Source organism: Corvus hawaiiensis, chromosome 3 (assembly GCF_020740725.1).
Source record: "Corvus hawaiiensis isolate bCorHaw1 chromosome 3, bCorHaw1.pri.cur, whole genome shotgun sequence".
In the NCBI taxonomy this organism is placed as follows: domain Eukaryota; kingdom Metazoa; phylum Chordata; class Aves; order Passeriformes; family Corvidae; genus Corvus; species Corvus hawaiiensis.
This window is the reverse complement of record NC_063215.1, coordinates 22,179,223-22,205,233: the sequence shown is the minus strand read 5'-3', so window position 1 is coordinate 22,205,233 and position 26,011 is coordinate 22,179,223. Positions and strand designations below refer to the sequence as shown.

At 35.6% G+C, this 26,011-nt stretch overlaps 1 protein-coding gene across 2 annotated transcripts in view; it reads right to left on the bottom strand.

Moving 5' to 3' along the window:
- The window catches only part of MYOM2 (myomesin 2), a 76,611-nt gene that overhangs the window by 11,164 nt on the left and 39,436 nt on the right, over positions 1 to 26,011 (bottom strand). Inside the window, exons 17-31 of one of the 2 annotated variants that reach the window (XM_048299631.1) lie at positions 25,686 to 25,860; positions 24,221 to 24,342; positions 23,420 to 23,440; positions 21,928 to 22,115; positions 19,592 to 19,718; positions 15,316 to 15,494; positions 15,000 to 15,114; positions 14,278 to 14,434; positions 14,070 to 14,176; positions 12,262 to 12,306; positions 11,641 to 11,777; positions 6,856 to 7,000; positions 6,682 to 6,741; positions 5,205 to 5,272; positions 1,337 to 1,450 (exon numbers count right to left, since the gene is read on the bottom strand). In XM_048299631.1, the coding sequence (XP_048155588.1) occupies positions 1,337 to 1,450; positions 5,205 to 5,272; positions 6,682 to 6,741; positions 6,856 to 7,000; positions 11,641 to 11,777; positions 12,262 to 12,306; positions 14,070 to 14,176; positions 14,278 to 14,434; positions 15,000 to 15,114; positions 15,316 to 15,494; positions 19,592 to 19,718; positions 21,928 to 22,115; positions 23,420 to 23,440; positions 24,221 to 24,342; positions 25,686 to 25,860 (1,760 nt within the window). The remainder of the gene's footprint in view (positions 1 to 1,336; positions 1,451 to 5,204; positions 5,273 to 6,681; positions 6,742 to 6,855; positions 7,001 to 11,640; positions 11,778 to 12,261; positions 12,307 to 14,069; positions 14,177 to 14,277; positions 14,435 to 14,999; positions 15,115 to 15,315; positions 15,495 to 19,591; positions 19,719 to 21,927; positions 22,116 to 23,419; positions 23,441 to 24,220; positions 24,343 to 25,685; positions 25,861 to 26,011) is intronic. The other variant, XM_048299632.1, reaches the window with a different exon arrangement.

The window sequence follows — 26,011 nt, the reverse complement described above, 5'->3', positions numbered from 1 at the left end:
GGAAAACACAAGATGTTTACTGACAAACTTGATACTACTAGATAGTACTGGATTTGCTCAACCCCTGCATGATTTTCTAAATAAAACAACATACATTGTACTGTCTTCTGGATAAATAATTTTACCAGAGTGGAGATGGAAACTATAAATGATTTTTTCATGCTATTTTTATGGAAATGCATTTAGTTCTTAAGCCTAAAACCTATTCTGATTTCAGTTCAATTTCATCTAGATACCATAAGGTTTTTTGTCTTGCTCCAAAAAGACAGGATTTATCTTGGTCAGTAGAAATTACAAGCACTGTAGTAAGATAACAGGGCATAACTTCAACCTACATAAACTTTAGAAATGCAATTTTTCTTCAACCAAAATTATTTCTTTTTAATTATGTAAAGCATAACACAAAATCTATATCCTGCAATATCAGCTCCTTCATGCTGCTTTCATTCAAGCAGCAACTGTAGTCAAATTATATCTATGCTAAGTAAATAATTAATTCATTACCCTTGGAGAGTTTACATTCTGCAATCTATCACAGTGATATTGCATTAAAGTCAGTAGGGGTTTTTGGTTTTTGTGATTTTATTTTAATTTCTTTTAAAACCTGAAGGAAAATATACAGTTATATATGGATTGGAGATGACTTAATACTTAGACTTACACAAATCCACAAGCACATAAACCATAGCACAAGTATCATATAATTGAATGACAAGCAACAAGAGCAATCCAAGACAAGCAGAAACCACCCTCCCAAAAAAACTCTCCTCAACAAAAATTAAGCCACTGGTAAGACAGTATCCTCTTTCAAGGGAAATGAAGGAAGGAAATTAGAAGAATATGAAGCCAATAAATAAAAAAATTAGATGGAACGCACATTACTGAAAGTAAAAAATCTCAATCTGGGAGGTTTTGTCACTTCACAAAGGCAGCTACTATATAAGTTAAGGTTTCAGATAGAAGATGGGTTATCCTGTTTGCATAAAGATAAATCTTAAGAAGCCATAAACTTCAAACTTATTCATTTTAAGCAATAAAACTGAAACACTGTCAAAAATGAGGTGCTTGAACAAATTGAAAAATTAAGGAGTAGTAAGAAAAAATGAGAGAGTTCACCCAAGGACTCTGAAGCAACTTAAGCATGAACTCTGAGCTGATAACAAAACCAGATACTCTTTGCTAGCAGTAGTAATTCACCAGCTAATTGAAGGGTAGAAAATATGTTTTTTCTTACAACTGTTCAAAGAAATCATGACAGCTGGTTTACTGCTTTGTCTGGAAAATCTATAGTGTGTCAGCAGAAGCTGTAATTTGTAATTGGCAGGTGATACAGTACCTTGGGAATACTGAGGTGACACTCTCCCTTCTGCAGATCAGGCCGCTCCACAACCTCAACCCCAGAACCATCCTTATACCACTTGAAATCAGTCTCCTTCTTTGTATTCGCAACCTGTACAACAGAAAAGGCACATAAGCCTTTTATAAGGCTATGTCCTGAGGAAAGATATTGAACTGTGGGAAGTAACATAGGTACTTTCAACATATGAAACCATTTTTTTGTAACACGTGTCAAAAAAAGTTAAGTAAAAACCAATTTCAACCAAGTCCTACTAAGCAAATCTTAGTCCTACAGTATTTCTTTGCAGCACAGTATACAGGTTACAAGTTCAGAGCCCTGCAAAATCCTTAAAGAAAATCCTGGCAATATCTTCACTTAAATGGTTTTGCACCCTAGCTCTGTGCTTGCGGTTTGTCTAGAGATAGCTGTGAGAAGAAGTATCTTTGAAATTAGAGCTTCTGAACTCTCCTTTATCTTTTTGTGTTTGCCTTGTGACTTCAGAGAGTTGTAACACAGAACTTAGGCCCCATCTTAGTCTTCAGCCAATTTGGAGATTTATCCTAGCTACCTAAGCAATGTCTCTCATGGCTAAGCTGCAGAAAGCAGCTGAAATTACTATTCTGACAGCATCCAAGACTTCAAAATTGTGAGCTGCACCAAAAATCCTTTTTTATTTAACCTTCTACATTGACTCCCATGGGGCATACAAAGATCTGAGGAATCCTAGAAATTGCAGTCTCTCCCAGCAAAAAGGGGTTTAACAATGTAGTGCATATGCAGAGCAGTAGTTTGAAAGCATGAATTTTGCTGTAGTAGCAGCAGCTCATGAAAACAATGCACAAATAGAGTACAGCTGTACCTCAAACACTGTTCTAATTTTTATATAAAGATTGTGTATTGTATACACTTAAAATATTGCTGGATAAATTACCCCAAACTGAATTCAAAGAAGCTAAAAGTGCAGCTCTTTTTAGCAACCCTGGCAATATATGTATTTTTTCCACTCACTTTCAAAAACACTATGGTTTATTTGACATCACTATCCCCACACCCTTCTAAAAGTCATAAAAATGCAATGGTATTTTCATGTGTAGTCTGAATTTCAGTCAGTGTGGCTTTGGTAGAAGGACAGAGCTGGCAAGATATTTCTTAGTCCCCAGGCAGTTGCTTTAAAAAGGCTCCTTAAAGAAAAAGCAAAAAACTGAACAAATGGCTAGAGGGCAGCCTGGAACTTAATACAGATCTGCAATAGTTTTCAAGTGGCTTCCTTGGAGGAAAAAGCATGAGCCAATTTCTAACCCTTTTACATTAGAGAAGTCATTCCATAGATGAACAGTTCTATGAAAGCTCTCTGTAGAGATGACAGATAGGAGGGTCTTCTATACTGTTTCCTAGACATCTCTATGAAACATGCTCAAATTAATCATATCTATTGTTGCTTAATAACCAGTGTGGTTGCTATGGATCTCTGAGAGTATTTGAGATCACCGCTTAGCCCTAAGCAATGAATTTCTAGAGAAAAGTGAGCAGCATTTTACATTTAGCAGTAACTACGAAGTGGCTGTTCCTGTAGTCCTATGACATGAGTGGCAATTTTATTTGAGCAAAGCCCGAAGGAACAAGCCTTTAATGCTTTTCAACAATTTTTCATCAAAGACTGTTAGCACTCAATCTGACAATAAATAGACTGAGTTTCAGACACATGCAATTTGCAGTGCTGAAGTTATTTCATGTTGACATTTACTATGAAATGTTACTTTTTTCACTGTTTAGCCACACACCAAGAATCTTGCTTTTAACAGACACAGTACAAATAAGGGCCAAAGTTATGCAAGAGCAAGTAGCTTCTGAATGTTCTGAAATTTAGAATTACTCGAAGAAAAATGACAGTATTTGCTGGCATATGAAGAAAAATAAACACAAAACAAAATGCAAAAAGCAAACACCATCAAATTATCTTTCAAATGCGCAACCATGTTCCACTGGCATTGAGGGGCTACAATATCAAGAACACGGTCATCAATCCCAGCTAATTCAGAACTAAATACTAAGTCAATCAAAAGTCAGTCAGGTCCAATCACACCGAAAATAAGGGATATGTGAGGTAACATTTGATATACTCTTCTATAGCACAATCCGTATTTGTCCATCATTACTGTTATGGGCCTGGACCATACAGTCAGTCCTCTGCCCTAGACAAGCTTCCAGTTGATGTGGTTTCCTAGCTTCCCTATGTCCTGCTACAGCCTTTAAGAAAGTCAAGGTAAAATGCCCTCTCTTACAGATACTTCCTTCGCATTATCCCAGGCTCTTAGAAGAGGTAAAAACTCCCTTGATTTTCAGAGGAGCACTAAAAATAGCCTGAAAGAGACCTGGGTCAAATGTTACGATATGGCCTGGAATGGCAGAGATGATTCCTTGATTGTTCTTATTACCAAAGAAATAGATCAGAGTCGCCACACTTCTGACTTGTTTGTCAGGTACCTGGAGTTTGAAGGACAAATCCAGGCTTTGTTTTTCAAACTCTTCCTATGTACAAATATAAGTTAAACAGCTATAAACAACAGTACCATGTGAACCTAATGGCCAGTCACATACTAACAGTAACAAACATTATAAGGTCAATAGCATAGTTAAAATGATGAGTGTACAAGCAGCCCACATCCTAGATTTCATTTACATAAAATGTTCTGACCTTGTGAACAAAAAGCACACTGGTGAAAAGCAAATAATCAGATGCTCAGCCTTTCACATCTTCATTGCTATAAATGGGCTCAAGAGTCAATGAAAGAAGGATAATTTCAGATTAATTTGTAGAGAATTAACACTAGCATAACTGGTTCAGAAACATTTAATTCCCAGTGTGAACGAAAGGATAAGCAGGGCTCATGCCTGAGGCACGTGCATGAAGAGATTATAAAGTACTCAGCAATGCAGCTCAGAACCAGCAAAGGTACTGTGTTAGCTAATGAGTGTTGAGCCCTAACATGGGAGCACATGGAATGGCAGCTTCAGCACCAGGTCAGTTCTGCTGGGAATAACTTGAGGTTAAGGGTCTCTTAGTTAATGAGCAGCAAAAAAACAAAAAAAAAAAAAAAAAGGAAAAAAAATCCCACAAATGTGCATGTAAATTGCTCATAATGAATCATTCAAGATAGTTTAATTATAAGCCAAAAGTTATTCAAAAGAAGAGGAGAAAATTAATACAAAAGAGTCCACATTACAGGAAAAGAGAAAGAAGAAGGGTTTGATGCCTTTTGAATTCAATTTACTTAGTTATTCAGACCTCTAATTAGTCACACTAGAAGAGCAAAACAAATGAAAATTTATCCGTTCAGAAAGGCATATCAAGATGTTAATAGCAGAAGTTACACTGAAATCAATACACATTATCATTACCTAAAATTTAAAAGTCATTAGCCAAAAATAATTTCAAAATTGTGTTTTATAACATTAATTCTAGAAGTCTTTGCTGCACATTTGATTACAGCTGATTAAACAACAGACGCTTTGTTAGAGAAATCAGAAAATGGTAAAGAAGAAACTCTGGCTTTTTGTAGCTATTTTTTGAGGAAGAAGAAGGACCCTTAAGGGATGTATATTTTGTGTAAATTATTCTTATGGCTCACAATTTTTATAAAGAATTGGACCACCTAATAATACATTTAGAAATGTCCTATTTTTTTTTGTTTTCATTAACCCTACTGCTGAAGAATAGTAAGTCAGAAATGCCCATATTAAAATTTTCTAAATAATAAAAAAGAGTTTTCATATGAAACTTCTGATTTTAAAGGTATCTAAATCCTTCTTCACATTTTCCTACTTCAATTTTTCACCAACACTTTCTAAAAGTATATTTCCTTACCTTACAAGAAAGTAAAACTTCACATTCCTCTGTAACCTTCCAATGCAAAAACTCTGAGAAGTGAGGACCTAAGAAACAAAAAAATCTTAAAGCAATGTTGTAGAACAAAGAATATCAGAAAGATCCACTGAAAGAAAGAAAAAGGATGACAATTACAACATCCTTACACCAGAGCAAGGGGGAACTCCTGGACTACCCATAGAAGGAAAATCCTGCAAGTTTTTATCATATTGACCCAGTGTCTACATGACAGGTTAGAAACCTGAGTCTCGTCTCGGTATGAATCAAGTAATATTCCAAAATGTAAAATGGTGAGTGAGAGAAATCAGTTTACTGAATACCTTTGTGCCAAATTGCCAACTAAGCAGAGGAAAGAAACAAAGTAGCTACAAACAAATGTACAAATAATGTATTTAATGTAAAAGCAACAAACCCATGACAGACACTGTTTTTCCCAAATAATGTAAAGTTTAAAAATCTATTAAATATTACAAGCAAAACAGAAAATACTCTGTTTCCCCACTAAGGTTCCAATTCTGCAAAGAAAAATATCCTGATGAAAACTTGCTGACATATGTAGCCTTTATAAAATTATTGTGTTTACTTATCTCAATAAATATATATGTCTTTGTGTCAGCAAGATCAGGGCCCATAATTCCAATACCCAAACCTAGAAAGTTCAAGACTTTCACTTAAATCATTGAGAATTGAAAGATTTTGTCAGTTTATGCTGTAAGTGGTGTAATTTTTTTCTTCAATCAGTTCTAAACAACCTTAAACAAAAAAATAGAATTACATTACTTTTATACAGAATCTTACCTAAGCTATTTAGAAAAATATTTTTAATTATTATTGTTAGTTTCATCCTGAAAGCCATGTGCCAAGTGAAAATTACAAACTAGAGCTCAAGCTCGATTTTTTAAGGATTTCACAGGGATAGAATACTGAATTAGGTATCCAATAGTAATTTCTTCGTTCAGCTGCAAGCAATATAGATAACGAGCATATAACAAACTCTACAGCTGTATAGCAACTACGCAACAAATATACATTTAGTTCCTGGAATTTTGCCTGGATAGAAACTATAGGGTCAAACTTTTAATCTTCCTTGTCTGGCACCGCTTGTCTTGGCTGTCTACTCTTCTGTCAATTATATTGAACAGACAACTTGTATGCTTAAAACTAAATGTAATTAAATGTTCTGTTGGATCAGAGCCTACATTAGGCACACTTCTCATGAATATTGAGCAAAGATAACCTTTTGTGAGAACTTTCAATTTTTCTCTACTTAGTGAAGGTTCTGTCACAAATTGACAATGTTGGAAAATAAGAACCACCAAGGATTCAGGTGTCTCCTAAAATTGTACAATATACTCATCTTCTAATAAAGAATGGAAACTGTAAGCACTTAGTATTGACCAGGGATAAATCGTTAGCTGTAAACTGCGCCTAAAGTCACCAATCTGCTCTGTCTTACCTTGTTTTCTGAGAAATTCCTTTCGTTGGAGCTCAGACTCAGCCAATACTCCCTTGAAAGCTAAATTTTAGAAGAGGTGAATGAAAAATGAGTTAGTCACAAAATTACTCAAAGAATAATTGAAGTTCATTTCTTCATCAAAGTTTCAATGTTTCAATGTTTCAATGAACATACCATCTCCAATGAGAACTAATGAAGACTGGTTTTTGGCCTTTCCGTCCTGAATCTGTACTGTGTAGGTACCTTCATTGTCAATTGTAAATTTTTCCATCACCATTTCTATAATGCCATTTGGACGGTCACAATTTATTTTATGCCTCTGAAATAAAGAAATAAGTTCCTTAGTATAGTGCAAATTACTTATGATTCCTATTGAATAAATCATGATTTATATTCCTGCCTCCACAGTCAACCATTTTCATGTCCTTTTAATTGTAAACTAAGGAAAGAGGACTGTGATTTTATTTACTGTTGTACAACAAGATCCCAGTGATGACAGAAACCGCTGTGTGCAGCTGCATTTGGAATCCTCGAGTCATCATAATACGGATGGTTTATATTTGAAAACAATAGTTTATGGCACTGGGCGTATTTGAAGGAGAGCCTACCAGCCCACCTTTAGCTGCATTACAGCTTCCAGTTCAACAAGGGGGTTTTCTAGGCAGAAGCGCAATTCCTAGCAGAGTCCAGAAACAACTGGAAATATTATGTTTCTCAACACAAATATGGATCTTCAAATAAATCCATCACACCAAATCCAAAAAGTCGTCCCTACTAAATATCTGAGACATACGTAGTAGTCAGTAGTGGATCTCATTTTCTTAGTAAAAATAGTTAATCTTGGAAGGGTATGATGATTTTCTCATTTAATGCTAGGTGTAATTTTCAAAGAACCATAAAGCAAAAGACCATGAGAAAAGTAGCTTGTGCAAACTCAACAGAGCTTCTGGGAACCAAAAAGGATCTGCCAAGTCCAGCAAAAGAGAGGTATAACTCTGTCAGAACATATAGTTACCCATTTAAGTGTTTGCAGAATACACAAAACACCAAATATTGACTTGAATTCAAAGTTAAATATGCTTTTCAGTGTTTGTGTCCTTTATGTGTTTTCTTTCTATTAAATATTCCAGAAAGATTAATTATTGGCAAGCATCATCATGGAAATAGAAAATTGTAGGCAAATATTGGACAATCTTTGCAAAATATGTGTTTTGAATTTGCAGGTTCTGTTTTAGATACAACCATGTTTTACTAATATCCTCTTTTATTCAGTGAATTACTAAAAGCCCTGTTACTTTCAAGGGTATTATACATACTGTTAAAAGGAGACATGATGTCTTATAAAGAGAATGTTTTGATAAACCTGTTTATTGGTCTCCAAAAGTAAAAAATGATTCTAAAGTAACAGATAGATAAAGTTTAGGGGATGAGACGAAAGAAGAAACGTAAAAAAAGCTAGTAAAAATGCCACTTATTAAATTCTCTAGGATCTTACTGAAATTAAAGAACCTCTAAGTTCCCTAAGATCCAAAAGTAGTAGGAATGACACCACAGATATATCTGCTTTAGCTTTAAGGGACATGTCTTGCCCAGCCTCAAAAATAGACTCACTGTTGTATGGATTACACATCTGGAAGAACAGTGTAGACATAGTCAAGAAATTTACCATTCAGTACTGGCATTTTCAAATCTATAAATCCTTTAAGTCTTAGCCAGGTAACAGAAGAATGAAGAAAAAGAAAAGATATGTAATTAACAAAGCAGTCAGCCAACAGATTGACCAGGATAATAATTTTTTAAGGGATACGCATGTTAATTTGGATATGCAATTTACCATACATAGTGAAAAGAAAGATACAATGTCAAAGAACAAGACAAGATTAAATCAACTGGGAAACTAAGTAGAAAATCTACTTATGTAAGAGTTCCTCTGTAAGAGTTACAGTGATAGGTGAGGAAGGTTAAAAAGAGCATTAATAAACCTACCCAAACTATCAAAAAGTGCAAACTTCAATGTGCAAAAGTCAAATTCTTGCGTACAGTCTCTTGCCCACAGAGGTGAAGGACCACACTGGCATTTACTTCATGAGTTCCCAGGGAGAACGTTAAGTAAATTTTGCCAGAAGCAGAAAAGTTAAAAAAATAAAGCAAGACATATGTTTTAATCTGATTCATTATCACACTTTTTTAAAATTTACTACTTTTATTAAATGAAATATTAAAATATCAAAATAAAATCTAAGTAAATGGGGCTCAGTTCATTCCATTTTCAGCTTATTTTGAAATCTTACGAAAAATACTCCCTGTTAGGACCTAGCAGGAAAAATTTATCGCTTCAGCCAATGTCAAGAATCAGGCCACAATTCAGCAGCATAATGGTCTATTGAACATGTTCAGTGACTGTAGCCCAGTCTCCAGACAGGTTTTAGAGTGCAATTAGGCTTCTAACTATTGCCATTATGAAGCAAGATGAAGTTCAATGATTTTATGGGCATCATAAATATTAGGCTTTTATGTGACTTTCCACAAAAATATCATCTGTCTCCAAACATAAATGTCACCTGTGGGTTACTAATTAAAGAGGTGAAATAATGCAGCTTCATTTCAAGACTTTCTCTGATGTCAACACTTCCGAAACATATGCGAACTAAAAATAGCTCATTCTTTTCCATGAACATTGCCAAGACAGAGTATTGTCAATTCAATACATCTTAGGCATGAATATTCAGGTTTTCAGTTCTATGGTTTATTACTTCTTAAAGCAAGAAAAAAAGAGAAGTATTTTACTCAGAAATACTACTTCTTCCACTTGTCAATATGTAATTAAAGTAAATGCTCTTTGCTTTTCTATGGTATAAAAATGCTGATAAAACTTCTCTGACCCAAACCAGGATTTGCATTCTCAGGAATAAACTGAATCTTTCAAACAGCTGCACTGGAGATTAATTCTTCACAGGAAAACGTATTTCTAGTGCTATGCTTATGGCCTGTAGATGAACAATACTCTTCCCCTGCAAAGGCATGACCTTGCTTTCTTCTCAGCCCAATCTGAGAGCTTTTTTATGCCCCTTTATATGAGAGGTCTTCCTAGAGCTATAAAAATGCAGGAAGCTGGTGGCCTATCCTTTCATCTCTATGTAACTGTTCAATGCCCAGTTTCCAAGCCAAAATTTTAAAAACAAAATAGAAAGTGATGCTGTATAAAAATTTAAAGTCTGTGAACATTGCTGCATTGTCAAGTGCCTTCCACATTATATGTAAAACTAGTAATATGAGCCTCAGAGAACAATGTCTTGTTGGACGGAATCCAAAACTGTACTTGAAGCAGCCTTTTCTTTTCCTTAAGCCATTTTTCTAAAATATTTGTGCTAAACACCAGTCTGTGTGTAAATTCTCCTTCTGTTTGGCTGTGGATCATCTAGTTACCGAAAATGGATAGAAAGAGTCCAACTCTTTTTCCAGTACAAATAGGCTCACACTGAAACAGGAATTCTGTACTGCAAAAAATATTTGAGTTAAAGATTGGCCTTCCTTTCAGGTATTATCACACCTTAATAACATGACATGAAGGAACTATAGGATCCGGAGAACTACAGGTCTGTCCGCCTGACCTCAGTGCCACGGGATATTAAGAAGCGGATACATCTTGAGAGACACCAAGCAACATTCACAGGACAGCCAGGGGGTGAGGCCCAGCCAGCATGAGCTTGTGACAGGCAGGTCCTGCTATACTGACCTGATAACCTTCAGCAACAAGGTGACCCACTAGTGGATGAGGAAGGGCTGTGGATGTTGTCTACCTGGAATTAAGTAAAGCCTTTGACACTGTTTCCCGCAGCATTCTCGTGATGAAACTGGTTGCTCACAGCTTGGATGTGTGCACTGGTTCCTGGCTAGATGGCCAGGGCCAGAGTGGTCGTGAACGGAGTTAAATCCAGTTGGTGGATATCACAAGTGATGTTCTCCTAGGCTCAGCAGTGGGGCCAATCCTATTTAATATCTTTATCAATGATCTAGAGGAAAGTATCGAGCTGGGTGGGAATGTTGATCTGCTGGAGCGTAGGAAGATTCTGCAGAGGAATCTTGACCAGTTGAATAGATGGCTCGAGACCAGCTGTGTGAGGTTCTACAAGGCCAAATGCCAAGTCCTGCCCTTGGGTCAAAACAACTGCAGGCAGCACAACAGGTTTGGGGAGGAGTTGCTGGAAAGTGGCCCAGTGGGAAAGGACCTGGGGATGCTGGTCAACAGCAGGTTGAGCATGAGCCATCAGCATATGCCCAGGAGGTCAAGAGGGCCATGGGCATCCTAGCCTTTATCAGCAGTAATGTGGCCAGCAGGACCAGGGCAGTGATTGTACTCTGCACTGGTGAGGCCACATCTCAAATCCTGTGCCCAGTTCTGGGCCCCTCACTGCAAGAAAGATATTGAGGTGCTGGAGTGTGTCCAGAGAAGGGCAACGGAGCAGGTGAAGGTTTGGAAGCACAAGTGTGATGAGAAGCAGCTGAAGGAGGTGAGGTGGTTTAGCCTGGAGGAACAGAGGCTCAGGGGGACCATAGTGCTCCCTACAACTGCCTGAAGGAGGTTGCAGCCAGGTGGGGATCAGTATCTTTTCCCAAGTAACAAGCAATAGGACAAGAAGAAATGGCCTCAAGCTGTGCCAAGGAAGTTTAGATTGGCTATTAGGAAAAATTTCTTCACTGAAAGGGATGTCAAGCACTGGACCAGGCTGCCCAGGGAAGTGGTTGAGTCACCATCACTGGAGGTATTTAAAAGACAAGCAGATGTGGCCCTTCGGGACATGGTTTAGTGGTGGACTTGGCAGTGTTATGTTAACTGTTGGAACCCATGATTGTAAAGGTGTTTTCCAGCTTAAATTACTCTATGATTCTATGATAACAATAGAAACCTGCAGGTTTATTAAATAAAATCACTTATGTTAGTGCTCAATATGTACTTACATCACTGTTTTTGACTTCTTTATCATTAATAACAAATCTGAAAGTAGAATCTGGAGATAAGCTTTCAGCCTGAATCCAGAAACGAACTTCTCCTTTATCAAGAACCTCATAAGCTAATTCTGATTTCAGTGGTATTGCTACAAAAAGAAAAGAATCAGAAGTCAATAATGCATGAAACCTTGTGAGAAATAGGAATATCATAGTAAAATGTTAGTAAATTTCCTTATTATTTATGGATTTCTGGATATAGAATAAATTTTAAGCAGGGAAGAGTCCTCTAATGCAGCCTTTGGCTGATTTTTTAATTAATTTCTCAAAGGGAGAAGAGAATGTACTTACTGTATGTACATTGTGTAAGGATTTGGTAATCCTAGTAACAATCTGTAATCTATTGTCAAGTTAAAGTTAAAAGACATTTAGGAACAATGATTTTATTGATGTCAACTAATATTCTTCTAAACAAACTAAAAGATAAGGAAGCTAGGTGTTCCACGGTAAATGAAGCTGCCATGAAAAATGAAGTTGCCATTGTCTCAGGAAGAATCTTTTTGGGACTCCAGTCATTGGTATGTAATTATATTCCTTCTAGAAATATCCAATAAATTCAGATCTTCAACTTACTTGGATTCTTTATTTCATAGCTTAATGCCATCAAACGTTCAAACTCTGAAAATAAGAAAAATGTCCATGTTTTAATTTATTCTGAAAAAATACAGACAGCAAATGAGTGTCAACGAAAGTATAAGCATCAGCAAAGTTATTTCCTTAAAGCTTGTATATGAATACACAACGCTTCATAAAATATTTAAATTCTGATACATGGATTTGGCAAATGCTCCTATTGCACGCATTTTAGTGTATACTCTCTTATGCAAGGGAATCTAAACAAAGCCCAAAATCTATTTTAAACTTTGAAAACAGCAATACAAAAGAAAGATGGGAAACAATAGCTTCTAAGCAGTGTACAAGGTTCCTTTATCTGCTGACTTCCTTTCTCGCACTATTCCTAAAACTCTTGTTTTACTGTGGCAGAAAACAAGATCAAGCGCAGGTTAGTCTGAAAACAAAACAGAAAGTTCTAGTGAATGCACTCGATCCTCAAGAGGGCTGTTCAAGAGTCTAGAATTCAGTTTTTTAGATTTTCATACTAATCCTATTTATCATAGTCATTACCAATAAAGATTTGGAAAATGAACATTACTCCCAATTCCAAATTTACAGATAATGTAAAGACCAGAGAAAATTAGCATCGATTTATGACATGATAGAGGATTTTGCAAAATTGCAGAATTTATAGCTGTTGAGAGAGTAAATGGGCAGTGAAATAATGGTTTTCAGTGCTAAGACGCAAAATCTGATACTTGTGCAGGGATCCAGTACAAATAAAATTGTAATTTTGAGTGACATATGATCAGGAAAGACATAGGCAAGTATGGGGTGGGAAACACCTTCAGTGCTCTTATACAAAAAAAACTTCAAAGGTAGATCTGATGGTGACAAGACCTACAGTGTGATTTCAGAGTGATGCTTCAAAACTTAGTCAAATGGCAATTCTCATGATTAAATGCAATGGAAAATTACAAAGCACATATTGGTCAGAACTAATGACTAAGAGTCCTCATAAATCTTCCATGTCCTGGAGAATCTTTTTTTTTTTTATCTGAACATGGATTTCTTCTCAACACCTACTTGGAAAGGGTGGTTTGACATGTTTCTCACTGTGATAATAGTCCTGCCTTCTATCAGACTCCCACTTAGTCTCATCTCCTCTCCATAAATGACTTAGTAGGATGAGAAGCAGAGGGATTTCAATACTTGAGGAACTGGGCATAGCAATTACAGCTGAGGACTGGGAAACACCAAAGTAATTTTTATTTTGCATAAAATAAACTCTCCTCTTTGCTTTTTATGTCAGCATTTCTCAATGATAGAGCAAAGTCAGACTAAAGCAAATTAATTGCAACGCCAATGAAACAAAATAGCTACAATGAAATATAGCAAAACTAACATAAATGTACGCCATATGATAATTTGACCCAATGTATTTAGATCTTTTTAAAGCATCATCCTTTTTCTCACTAATTTCCTGCATCTCGATTATGAGATACTGCATCTAGAGCCTCAAGCACAACTGAAAGTGTAAGGTATATTTGCAAACATCGTTATAATCCCAGCATAAAGAAAACAATTCTAATTTGCCATGTTTTTTATCTTTATCTAGAAAATATTGCCTGAAGTTACCTCAGCTTTCATTATTATGATAATCAGAAAAATAAGTAATCACACGAAGACTGCAGTGTGTTCTTTTTTGTTTTTTCTTAATGCATAGAAAATAATGTGAGAGTTGTAGGGTTCTTTTTTTCTTGGGCAATTTTCAGTGCACTTGAGGCAATACAATGAAGAAAGACTTGAAATTATAAGGACCTTACCTTCATCATCCATAACGAAGCTGGACGAAACCCCATCTGTGTCACTAACTGAGATAGAGTAAGTTCCCACATCTGATTTATCAGGATTTTTGAAGTACAGTTTAGAACTAAAATCATTAATGAAGAAGAATATAATTAGCTCAGTATCCCATGTCAAGAATTTTAACATGAAAATTTTCTAATATTTTGGTAGACTGGCATGACTTACTGATTTCCTTCTGTTTCAATCTTAAACTTATGAGAATCATCAATCTCCTCATAAGATTTACCCCATGCAAAATGAGATGCATCTGTAGCTTCTTTGCACTCAAAAGCCAGGTAAATATTACCCTCATCATCCACACCTGAATATATTTCTTTTGTTCCTGCAAAATAGGAATTAACTCAAATGTCAAGGCTGCATTTTTCTTTCAAGGTACAAATCATAAATTAATAAAGCCCGCACCTATTTTATCCTAAAAGATACTGATTTTATTAGCAGGTCTTAGAGCAGGTTTATGTCATATGCTGACTAGGCAACACGTGCTAGTAAGTTTCTTACTCTACACGCAAGAAAGGAATGTTAATACTAATAAATGCTTATTGAGAAAAAAAACAATAAGATATAACTGAATATGAGAACACACAAAAAGTTTAAATAAATCAATTTTATTATCATTCCTGAAGCTTTAAAAAATGTGTTGTCACACCAAGTTGCACCTTGTTCGAATAAAAACCAAAATACCTGATTATCAAATAACTCCTACAGTAAGGAACAAATTCTTATCACTATATCTGTATCTGCATGATTTTTTCTTTAAGTTTTAAGGCTAAGACCTTCTTAATTCTTGAAATACTTATATGTGATACAATATCAAATTAGATTGATTGAACTCAATTCCAAGTATTACAGTATTTTAGAAGCAGAGGAGATTAAACAGTTCATTTTACCTGGCCGTTCCTCAACAAGCACTGGTTCAGATATCTCAGATGACTTGCCTGCCCCAGCATCATTCACTGCACGAACTTTAAAAACATAGGTATGGCCCTCATGTAAATCAGTGACCTTAAACAAGATAAAGGGCAAAGTCAATTTAAAAAACAATTGAAGTTATTTTGTTTACTTATATGAAGATGTTAGCAGAAGCCAAAGTTCAAATACATATCTTTTTTGTTCGAATATATATCCTTTTTGTACTCAATAAGAACTTTTAATACTCAGTTTTATATTAATATTTGTATTAATATTAATTAATTAAAATGTTACCTTAAGATAGCGCTTTGAAGTAGGTTTCTCATTAGCAGTGATCCAGTCTTCTGCATCTACTTCTTTATAGTCCACTAAATACCCAGTAATAGGGCTTTTGCCTTCATACACAGGAGCTTTCCACAGAAGAACCACTGACGTATTTCTAACTTCACATATCATGAGACCATAGGCAGGACCTAAAATATTTCAAGTATTGGAAATTCACTTCAATATAATGAAGTTTTGCAAGCTGTCCCTGTAGAGGCCAAAATGTACCACTATAATTTTGACTGTACTTGCTTTCAAAAACTTCAGCCTTTACAATACAGCTGGTGTATGTGGTATTTAGGTCATTTTCCCCTCATGGCTGTATACAGCAATACCTGCCTTACACAGTGAGTGACATTAGTATTCTGAAGCATACTTGCTTAGCTAGATCTCAGTAGCTCTCTTTTAAGGGAAAGTTAATCATGTGGAAAAATCCATGCAGTTTAAGATTTTCCAACAAGCAAGAGAGGCTTCTTGTCTCTTAGTTAACTCACCAGCCCCACATCAAAGTTGCTTCACTGAGCCTGATTCAGGTTCATAATTTAACATCAGGATTTTTATTTTTTCATTACTATACGTGAGCCATGATCTTTCAAAATAATCCAAAATTCAGTGGCACCAAGGGACTTTGGATCAGGCTTCTTGTTCCCTGACAGAAGAATTTTTTTTTATTGTGAACTAGGTAGCTGCAGCCAAGAGGAACTTCTCAGGATGAATGATACTTGGCAGGAGAAATATTTAAGCCAAAAATATCCTGATACTCTACAAATAAGTGAGAGTTTATATGTTTGCAGGTACTAGGTTTTTCCCTACTATACTTTCCTTCTCCTTCACCTAACTGTTCAAGTGCCATTCAGTCTAACTTATAGTAATTATTTTTTACTATACTCTTGATACTTTTTACACTAGTAAATAAATTTCAATGTAAAGGCATAATCATGTCAATTTCCTACCATAGTCAAAATACCCATGACAAAATACTCGTATTCAGTCAAATTATGTAGCTTGCTTCTTCTGCTGTAGATGCAGAGCAAGGAAAGATGAAGACTTAAGGATTAACTTGAGACTTAAGGATTTTCTCAGTTTTCAAGATACTGATTTTCCCTATAACACATCTTACCATTTAAAATAATAATAATAAAAAAGAGTGGAAAGCCTTACAAATATCTCTGATTACCTTTCCAGCCTACTTGATGTTAACCAGTGATGAAAGAACATAAAATCTGTAAAGGATGATATTCAGCAAATATACAGAAATATACGGGGGGGGGGGAAAATCCAAACCTTTAGAAAAGTTTTTCTCCAAAGTGGGTAAACACATTTCAGAAAAGCATATTGAATACCTGTTACAGACCTTATAAGGATAAATATTAGATTTCTCATGGAAAGACTGCCATTTTCAAGGCACCTAAAGCCTTCCCTCAGGGCTCTTTAAAAATCCCAATCTAAATGTCTATATATCCACAGATAATTAAAATTCCACTGTCAAATGGACCCGGTAGAAATCTAGACAGTAGAAGGAAAAGGGTAATGAAGCACGTTCTATTCTGAGGATTCTGAGACCCTGTACATTTCTTTTTATTTAAAGCAATGTAAGACAATTCATTAACTATCATTGCTAACTCACAGAAACTCACAGCGACATGTAAGACTAAAATTCTGCAGAAGGATGAAATAATTATAGACTCTGGGCAAGGAATCCATCACTTTTGCTGGAAATCCTGCAAAAGGTTTTCGCCTTTCTAAGGAAACCTTCTTTCTATATCAAAAAGTGGAAGAATGTTTTGTTGACACTGGGAGTATTTTGCAGTCACATTACATTAGTCCTCAGTGTCTTTAGGAAGTCACAGAAGAGGGTCAGGCTCTTTCTCCCAGTTTTAAATCTCAATTATTTGTTTTCATTATTGTTAAGCTATTGTTTAAAAACGTATTTTAAGGAAGGCTTGTGAAATATTTAACAGGTTTGGATATCTGGGGTTTTTTAGGGAGAGGGCAATGGTCTTGGCTTGTAGTGGTTTTGTTATCTCTTTATCTATCATTTAAAATGAAGGATAATCTTCACTTCTTTACACACTACATAATTCCAATGATGTTTTGAAAACACTGTAGAGACCATAAATCATAGATCACTTCTTTAAGAAAAATAATTGTTCAAATGAGGATGCACTTACACTAAATATTACAAGAGTATAAGAAAATGTAGCTAACATGAAGTGAGTTAAGGTCAGGAGACTAAACATTTTGTTATTGACAATTTTGTCATTAAATCCATATGGTAAGATTTATAACTCTGAAGAATTTAGCTATAAAAAATAAAGACAAACAGCTTTTCAGAAAAAGAATATGGGCATTAAAAAGGACTAAACTTGGAACTTAACTGTGTAATTTTTGTTTTAGAGGGCAAATAGAAGGGGATTTGTAAGCAGGAAAATGCCTTTCAGAAGGTAGAGTTATAGTTTCTCCATTCAGCATTGAAAAATCTTTATTTGGAGTAGTATCTCCAGTCTGTGCACTGCCATTCAAGAAAGAAATGAAACAACTAGAAAAGAAAAAGTTAGAAAAAGAACAAAAAATTCTTTTAAATAGCAACAAGGAATACATGATCTAAAGAGAATGTTGCAGGAAGAAAAATTCAGGAATATAAGAGAAACTTTTAAACTGCAAGCAGCAAGATTAGGAAGATTACTTTGGTTCTTGTCCAAAGTACCTGGACTTTTCATGAGAAGACTTTAAAGGTGCATTAGACAAGCCTCTGTCAAAGAGATAGGGATAGGTAACCTGAAAGTGAGTGAGCAGCTGGACTAGATGACATTTGAGAGTCTCTCCTCATAAACAATTCCGTGATCTTACTGAATTCCAGGTAAGAACTACCTTCTACTTATAGCATAAAAAAGAAAACTGAAATTTCCCTGCCACCTCATGCCACCTCACTAGTAATTTTGATAGTTTTACAAATCCAATTTTAGGAGTTTTGTGGGGTTCTTTTCTTTACTGAGAAAATAACTGTTCCGGCATGGAACAGATGCTTTAAGTGTCAGACAGCTCCTGATGACATAAACAAGTATTAGAGTGGATTTTTAGGTATATATCAAAGCTCAAAGTCATATATAGAATTCAATATAACAACACAGCAGTATTTTACAGTGTTTGTGGAAAAAGAAAGTAGAAGTATTTTAAAGTGGTGGGTCTCTGTGTTTTCACTATGGGCTGTACTTGTAATACACTTTGTTTAAGCAAATCAGCCCAGACATCAGAAATGGCTTTAGAAAATGTGTTGCTCAGTATGTGTAACAGCGTTACAGTGTTATAAAATATGCAGAATGGACCTTCAGAAACCCTTTTATGGCTTATTTACGGGATTTGAGCGCTGCTGGGGGGGACTAATTCTTTAGCTGTTTAACATTTTTTTATGTTAAAAATATTATATAATATATATTATGTACAAATATAGCATATAACATATAACATATACATAGCATATTATGTATTATATTATGTATTACATAACAAATTTATATACTTACATGAGGTAGATTACAGTTTAACTTCTTTTTGGTGAGGGTCCTAAATTCATAGTACTTCTAACTATAATTAATAGTCTTCAGCTACATCTACACTGCTAAACTACAGACAACCCAAACACAGGGTCTGAGTACTAGCACACAGCCATTCCTACTGTATGTTTGTTAGCACAGTTGTCCTAACACCTGGCTAATAATAATCTCTCAGGTAACACCTAGGTACAATCTAGAGGAAACACACATACATGGGCATGTTATTTGAGTCTAGGAGACCAGCTGTCAAGATGTCAAGAAACAGGCCCCTCTTTTGTGTTATTTATGACCAAAAGCTAACATAGTTTTGGAGTCTGAAACTCCAGGAATATTCTTAGTAGACTGCATTTATGGTGCAGAGATATTGTACAGGTGGTGAGTGTGAGGTGTAGGGGTTGAAGAGGTGGTAGAGATACATAGACTAAAGGCTCAACACTGTTCTGAGCTGGTGAGGGCATTGAAAAAGGGAACTCAACAAGCTAAGTAAAGGTCATCTATTTCCCAGGAGACTCAATGTCATCACTGGAGGTGTGGTGGTAACTTTTAACAGATCTCAGAAGCAAGAGAAATCTCAACAGGTAGTATGGAAGAAATTGAGCAAAAGACATCCTGCAGACTTTGGCTGTCACTCTGTGGCTGTGTTTCAAGGATTTTATACTGAATTGAGATTCATGAAGAACTAATAGACTTACCAGGCTCTGGCATAGTCCAAGCTTTACACTTAAAATGCTCACTGGGATCTGAAGGTTGACCTATTCCAATCAGATTTGCAGCAGCAACTTTGAATTCATAGAAGGCATCTTCAGTCAAATCCTCTACCTTTTTTCATTTGATAAAACAATTCAATGTATCAAAAGCCATGATTTATATTCATTTAATAAATACTTGAATATAAACATTGATTAATTAATTATCAGGCATTACTACCGTGCTGAAGGATGTAATTTGAAAATTTTATCCTTAAACAAACACACTGCAGAGTTCTATATTATAGAACATAATATATATTCTCCACGTTTCAGTCACATCATCCTAGGAATAACAGCACTCATATATTGGCATGAAAAGTTGTCAAAGTTTAGAGCAAAGGTTCAAGGAGCCCAATCAATAAATGACCACTAGCAGACACTTATGGGTGAGTGTTCTAAAATGAAATACCTTCCTGCAGTGTTTGTGAATGACTGTTCATAAGTCATTCACTTAACCAAGAGTTCAAATAGTGTTTCGGTTTAAAAGGTTACAGCGGACTAACCAAGGAAGAAAAGGAAACAATAGGAAACTAAAAGAAAAAACAATCCAATCAGTTCCAAAATGTGCTGGTATAACTCCAGGAAAGAGCCTCTCAGTACTATTTCATGGCTTATATTAATCTTTCCCACAATTATATTTAATCATATGTCTCAAGAGAAAGACATAGCTGAGAGTAGAATTTCTAGTGGAGATACCAAACAGTTTTAGATTTTCCTGAATAAATAGTTCTCTTTGAAAGTGTGAGATAAAAAAAGGATTTTGGTGCAATTTTATTAATGATAAAAACATGTGAGGGTAACGAACATATGGGGTAGCATCAAATACAAGACCAAAGCAAACAAGGTAATGCTGAAAAGTCAGGCACTAAAATAATTTAGACACAATTTCCTGAAGATAAGGAAATATATACTGTGACCCACAAGACCCAATAACAGCTCAGCCTGTAAAAATTATTTTGAAATCCCAGGTTATTAAGGGAAAGGATACTTGTGGAGTTCCCATAGAATTATTTAATCAGAGAAGGTTAAACCTTCAGTGATTTCCCAGTGCTGCAATGAATATCTCAGGGCATTCTCTGTTTGCAGCATGTCATAAAATATTCTGTGCTACTAAAAGCTGTCTTGGTTTTATTTCCCATCAGTATTTCAGATTCTAGTCATTCAAACTAATGTACAAAGATGCACCTTCTGGCACAAATACAGGTACTGGCAGGACTGACACTTAAATATCCAGTTAAATTCTGAATGGCGGCCCCTAATTTACATTACTCATTTGTTTACAAATGCATTAAAAATAAAAATATGTGGAAAGCATTGTAAGCAGTTTGCCCTTTCATGCCTATCCTACCTGCCCTTTTTTATTTCTCAACATCCATGCTCCATCTGCTATGTCAGAGATGCCAGTCATAAAATCAGTCACAAGCATGCACACACCTGAGTATTGCTGCCTGCCTTCTGTGACAGAAGCATTCTTCCTCAGCTCATCTGCATCATTATCTTCCACTTTAGTGTCAAATACCTGCAAGACTTACTTCTGCCCTAAAGGGTACAGGAAATTTGCTGACTTGCAGAAATAAAATTTTTATAATTTGTGAATAAAATCTGATTGTTTTACTTAATTTAAAAAGCATCAGATTGATTGATTGATTACTTGCTATATCCTGTCTCCCTAACTAGTCTTCATGGAAGCTGACATCCAAATTTTCCTCTTTTAAGAAACATTTAATATGTTGCAAGTGTAACCAGAAGTAATTTATTTCAAAACTGGTACTCTGTAAAGGAGGTGACAAGACATAAGGCTAAGCTTATTAATATACATGCTTTTTCAGCTGCAGGCAGATTTTGAGAGTAAGAAAAGGGACAGTTATATTTTTTCTCAATCCATCTCCATTTCGTTTACAAGTCTCCAGTTCCACAAACAGCAGTTATCTGTCCTGCTAAACACTTCCATCCTTTCTCTGTATGCTGTTACAGTGGTGATACTTAAGTGATCACTAATGAAAATAGCTTGTGGAGCATTTTATGGCTATCTTGTTCCTAGTGAAAAATGTGCTTCACACTTTTCCCTCAAAAAATTTCTATTCTGAATGGTCTTATGCACATTAAAATTTCATAGTAGGGGACAGCACAGATTCTCTAACCCAGGTTTAACATTGTTGCATCCAAATGGAAGCGCTTAGTTTTGTTGAAGTATTTAAAGAATTTTTCCATTAAAAAAAAAAAATCCAAAGAATTAATTCAAATCAACTCCAAAAATATAATGATCAAAAAATACTAACCGTATAAATCGTCCGGGTAATAAGGGAAGAATTGACTTCATGCCAGTTTTGATGGTTGGCTTCCCGTTTATCCATGTAATAACCAAGGATTGGTGAACCTCCACTGTATGTTGGTGCTTTCCAGCCAAGGGTCATTGAATGACCGTCACAGTTCAGAAGTGTGATACCATGAGGATATGAAGGACAAGCTACAAGGAAATTAGCAACCCGAGAGTTAGAGCAGAGTCTAAAACACTGCAGTGTAGAAGTTGCTTAGCACTTTTGATATTGCTTCTGTTTTCTGCAGCATACTGCTCTCAGCAGTATAATGATAGCAAAATAGTTGTAAAGCTGCTAACCAACATTCATTTTATCACCGGATATAAACATGGAAGGTTTTAAAACTCTCAGAAGGTAGCAAGGAGGAATAGATGACCTTTGGTATGGAAATAGTAATACCAGCAAGACTCTCCAGACCAAATATTATGCCAAAAGATTGAAATGAGTCAGAAGATCTCTTCCTACTAAGAAACAAGTAAGCTGCTCAAATACTTCTGGAATACAGTAACAATCATCCAATTAAAAAAAAAAAAAAAGATGATGAACTTGAATAAAATTAAGTCGTATGACTGACTGATCTATGACCACCACAGTTTTCCTGTCCTATCCTGATATTATACGCCTCATTCAGACTGTGACTGCTTTTTCCTCTAGAAAGAAGATCTTTAGACTTTCAGTAACTTAAGCTGTATTGAGGCAAAAAGTAATGTCCTTCTACTTCCTTCTGTAGCATAAGCAGAAATGTCACCAGGGCACCTTCCTAGGGATGAAGAAAACCCTTTTCCTGAGGTTTTTAATCCCCTCATACAGGCAAGCACCCCTTCTAGCAAGCAGTTTTGCATTTTTCGTACATACTTGAAAGTCTGGCCAAAGATACCCCTTTCTTGACACTGGGGTGCTTCAATCAGTACAGCTGAAGCTGATCGATACTTTCAGGTGAATTACCAGTATAACTTGAGAGAATGTAACTTACCTCATTCAGAAGAGAATACATTAGCAAAGGCCTTAGTACAGTCCCTGATCTTGTAGCTGTACTAATGATCACCATTTAAAACAGATAGTAATCAGCAGAACTGCCCTTTTGTTCTTTTTTTTTCAAATATGATGCTGTACTCAGAGGTCATAAAATGAGGCCTTTGCTTTTATTGCCACTTCTTGATAAATAAGAATGACCATGGCAAACTCCTGAAAATGGTCTTAAAATAACATTACGGAAAGATTCTGGCCATGCTAATGTTAAACCACCTATAGGTAGTCCTGCTAAATTCCTGTTAAGGCTACAAAAATGGATAAAAGCTGTCCACATCCCATTAGTATGCATAAGATCCATGTGCTCTGTGTTTGGTGATATAACCCATGCAACCCTCATCTTCAAAACACACAGTGACAAATAGGTGTAAGTGCATTTACAACATCGTGGTGATAGATGTGCTAGTGTCAATGTGCCACCTACCCATATGAGACACACTTCCTCCTAAAAAAATCAAATAGAGTAACTTTGTCAGTAACATCCAAATGTACTTTCTATTAACCATCCTGAATTATAAACCTTTTAGAGGATTATTTCTGACAAATATGTCTACTGGTTTTCTTCAAGAGGTAGAGGCCACTCTTCTGGGGAAAAGGTGTCCTATTTAAAATTTTTCAGTATGAAATTGAAACTGTCCAGAAATTCAAATTGAACCATGATAGCCCAGAACCGTGTACTCTTTCTTGTAAATAATTATTCAACCTTTCACTCAACATGAATGATTCCCATTGAAGGTTGAACAACTGATCTTGCACAGAAATTTTGTTTGTAGGATACTTGAGGAGGTAGATTGTGCTCCAACATGGAGCAGACACAGGGGATTTTCTGTTTGGTTCAACCATACAGTAATGAAGCTGACTGAAACCCTTCTAAATGGAGCAGATTCCAGCTAAACTGTTTTGCACCACTCCAAGTCACTCAAAAACTTATTTTCCAGCTTAATCAGAATTTAAGTTTCTTTGATACCACCTAGGAGCAAAAGGCAATCCGGCCATTATAGCACATCTTACCCAATATTTTAACAGTCATTATAAATAACTTTTTTTATAAAACAATGTATTTTCTCCAGAATAGCCACATGCCAGAGAATAGACATCATTAAGCAGATGTGCATGATGGCTGCAAGCTATACTATTATAGCAAATCAGACCAAAGGAGATGATTGCTGAAAATATGTGACTCATTCGAGAAACAAGAAGCTGAGTTGCGCAGAACCACACTTACTAAGGGCTGCCTGCACTGTTACAGCCTCTGACTCCTGTGAGTTTTCACTCAGTCCTACAGCATTTGCAGCTTTCACACGGAAGACATACTTCTCTCCAGTCTCCAAACCATGAACAACAAACCTGAGTTAAAAAGATAGCATCACATATTAGTATATATTTTAAAGGAACCATTCTATGCTGCAACATGAAATTGTTGTGTCCACTAAAAAGCTCAGCTTCATGATTGCTTCACAAAGGAAAATATTTCCAAGAGGCAAATTGCAATACAATAACATGACGTAGTACAATATAATTGGATGGCACACAGGAGCAAAAATCACAGTTCTCATTAGATTGCTAGTACTGATCTAGCAGGTTAACTCAGATAAAATATAATATATTCCTTCTGAACTTTGGCTTACTAAATTCTAATCTATTCTGGGAAGGACCTCTATTTTTCACTGTACTTTTATAGTCATTGTCAAAAATAGTTTTCAGTTTTGATCTGAGGTTCTAGGTAATTACTGTACTAAATAAAATACTCAGAGCTATCCTATTGTAAGATATGTTCATGTATGAAGAAATGAAATGTTTTTTCTTATTTTTGTGATTTCCCAACTCCCTTTGACCAAGAATTGGTCTCTAGGTTTTTTTTTATCAAATTCCTTGACTTCTTGAAAAAGGACTCATCACAATACAAAGTCACTCAGTCAATAACTGATCTGATACACTACACAAAATGACATGCTTGTTATAGAAAATACAAAATACATATCTAAACTTTGCATTTGGTGAGTGATTCCAATAAAAATAAGTATGATTTCCACAGAGGAAATTGCTTGAAGAATCCCATAATGAAGTTTGATATGTTCAGGAGGGAGTGAGAAATCATCAGAAATTCAAACAGAGCTAGTGTCATGACAAGGGAATTAGAAACAGGGCTACAGTCTTTTATCCAGAGAGGTAGCAGATCAAGGAGCTCTGATGTTTCTGGAATGGACACTTGGATTTCCTGCATAATTGTGTCAGCTGCCAAAGCATGTTTGCCATCATATTTATAGCAGAAATAGCCTGACCTTTTGCCCTATTATTCATGGACTATGATACAGCTTTAGAATTCCCTCTCCTTTCTCATACTCTTCCTCATGTGAATCAGGTCTGTTTACCCCATAGCATAATTCATACTTAAAAAGACATATTTTATACTTACTCATGTCCAAGACACTCAGAATCATGTCTCTAGAATCTGCTTTTAAAACTCAAAGTCATGGAATAGAAAAAATTGCTTCTCCTTGGAGAAAAAAAAAGTGAGGAGAATTGCCTTGCAATTTGGAAAACTTAGCTCTGAGACCCTGCAGAGTGTTTTTCTTCACATCCATTCAATATTCTCCTTCCATTATAACCCTATGTCTTAGCACATAAAATGTCTTAAAAATATCCTATGGTTTTCAAACTTCCCAAAAATACAGAAATATTATCAATACCTGTTATATTTAATAGGTTTATGGTTACTCTGTTCCCAGCGATTTGATCCCACCACAGAATAGTCAATGTAGTAGCCATATAAATCCTCTTCATGTTTTGGTTTATCCCATTGAACTACAACTGATGTTTTTGTATTCCTTGTGGCCACCACCTGTCCAGGTGCAGATGGCAAAACTAAGAAAAAGAGATAAAATATATACTATTAGGAAATACATAAAAATAAAAGTAATTTGAACTAGATGAAACACTGCATAATTTGGTCATATTTAATCACTACAGCTATGACTACTCTTACCATGTTATTATCGTTATATGACATGTATTT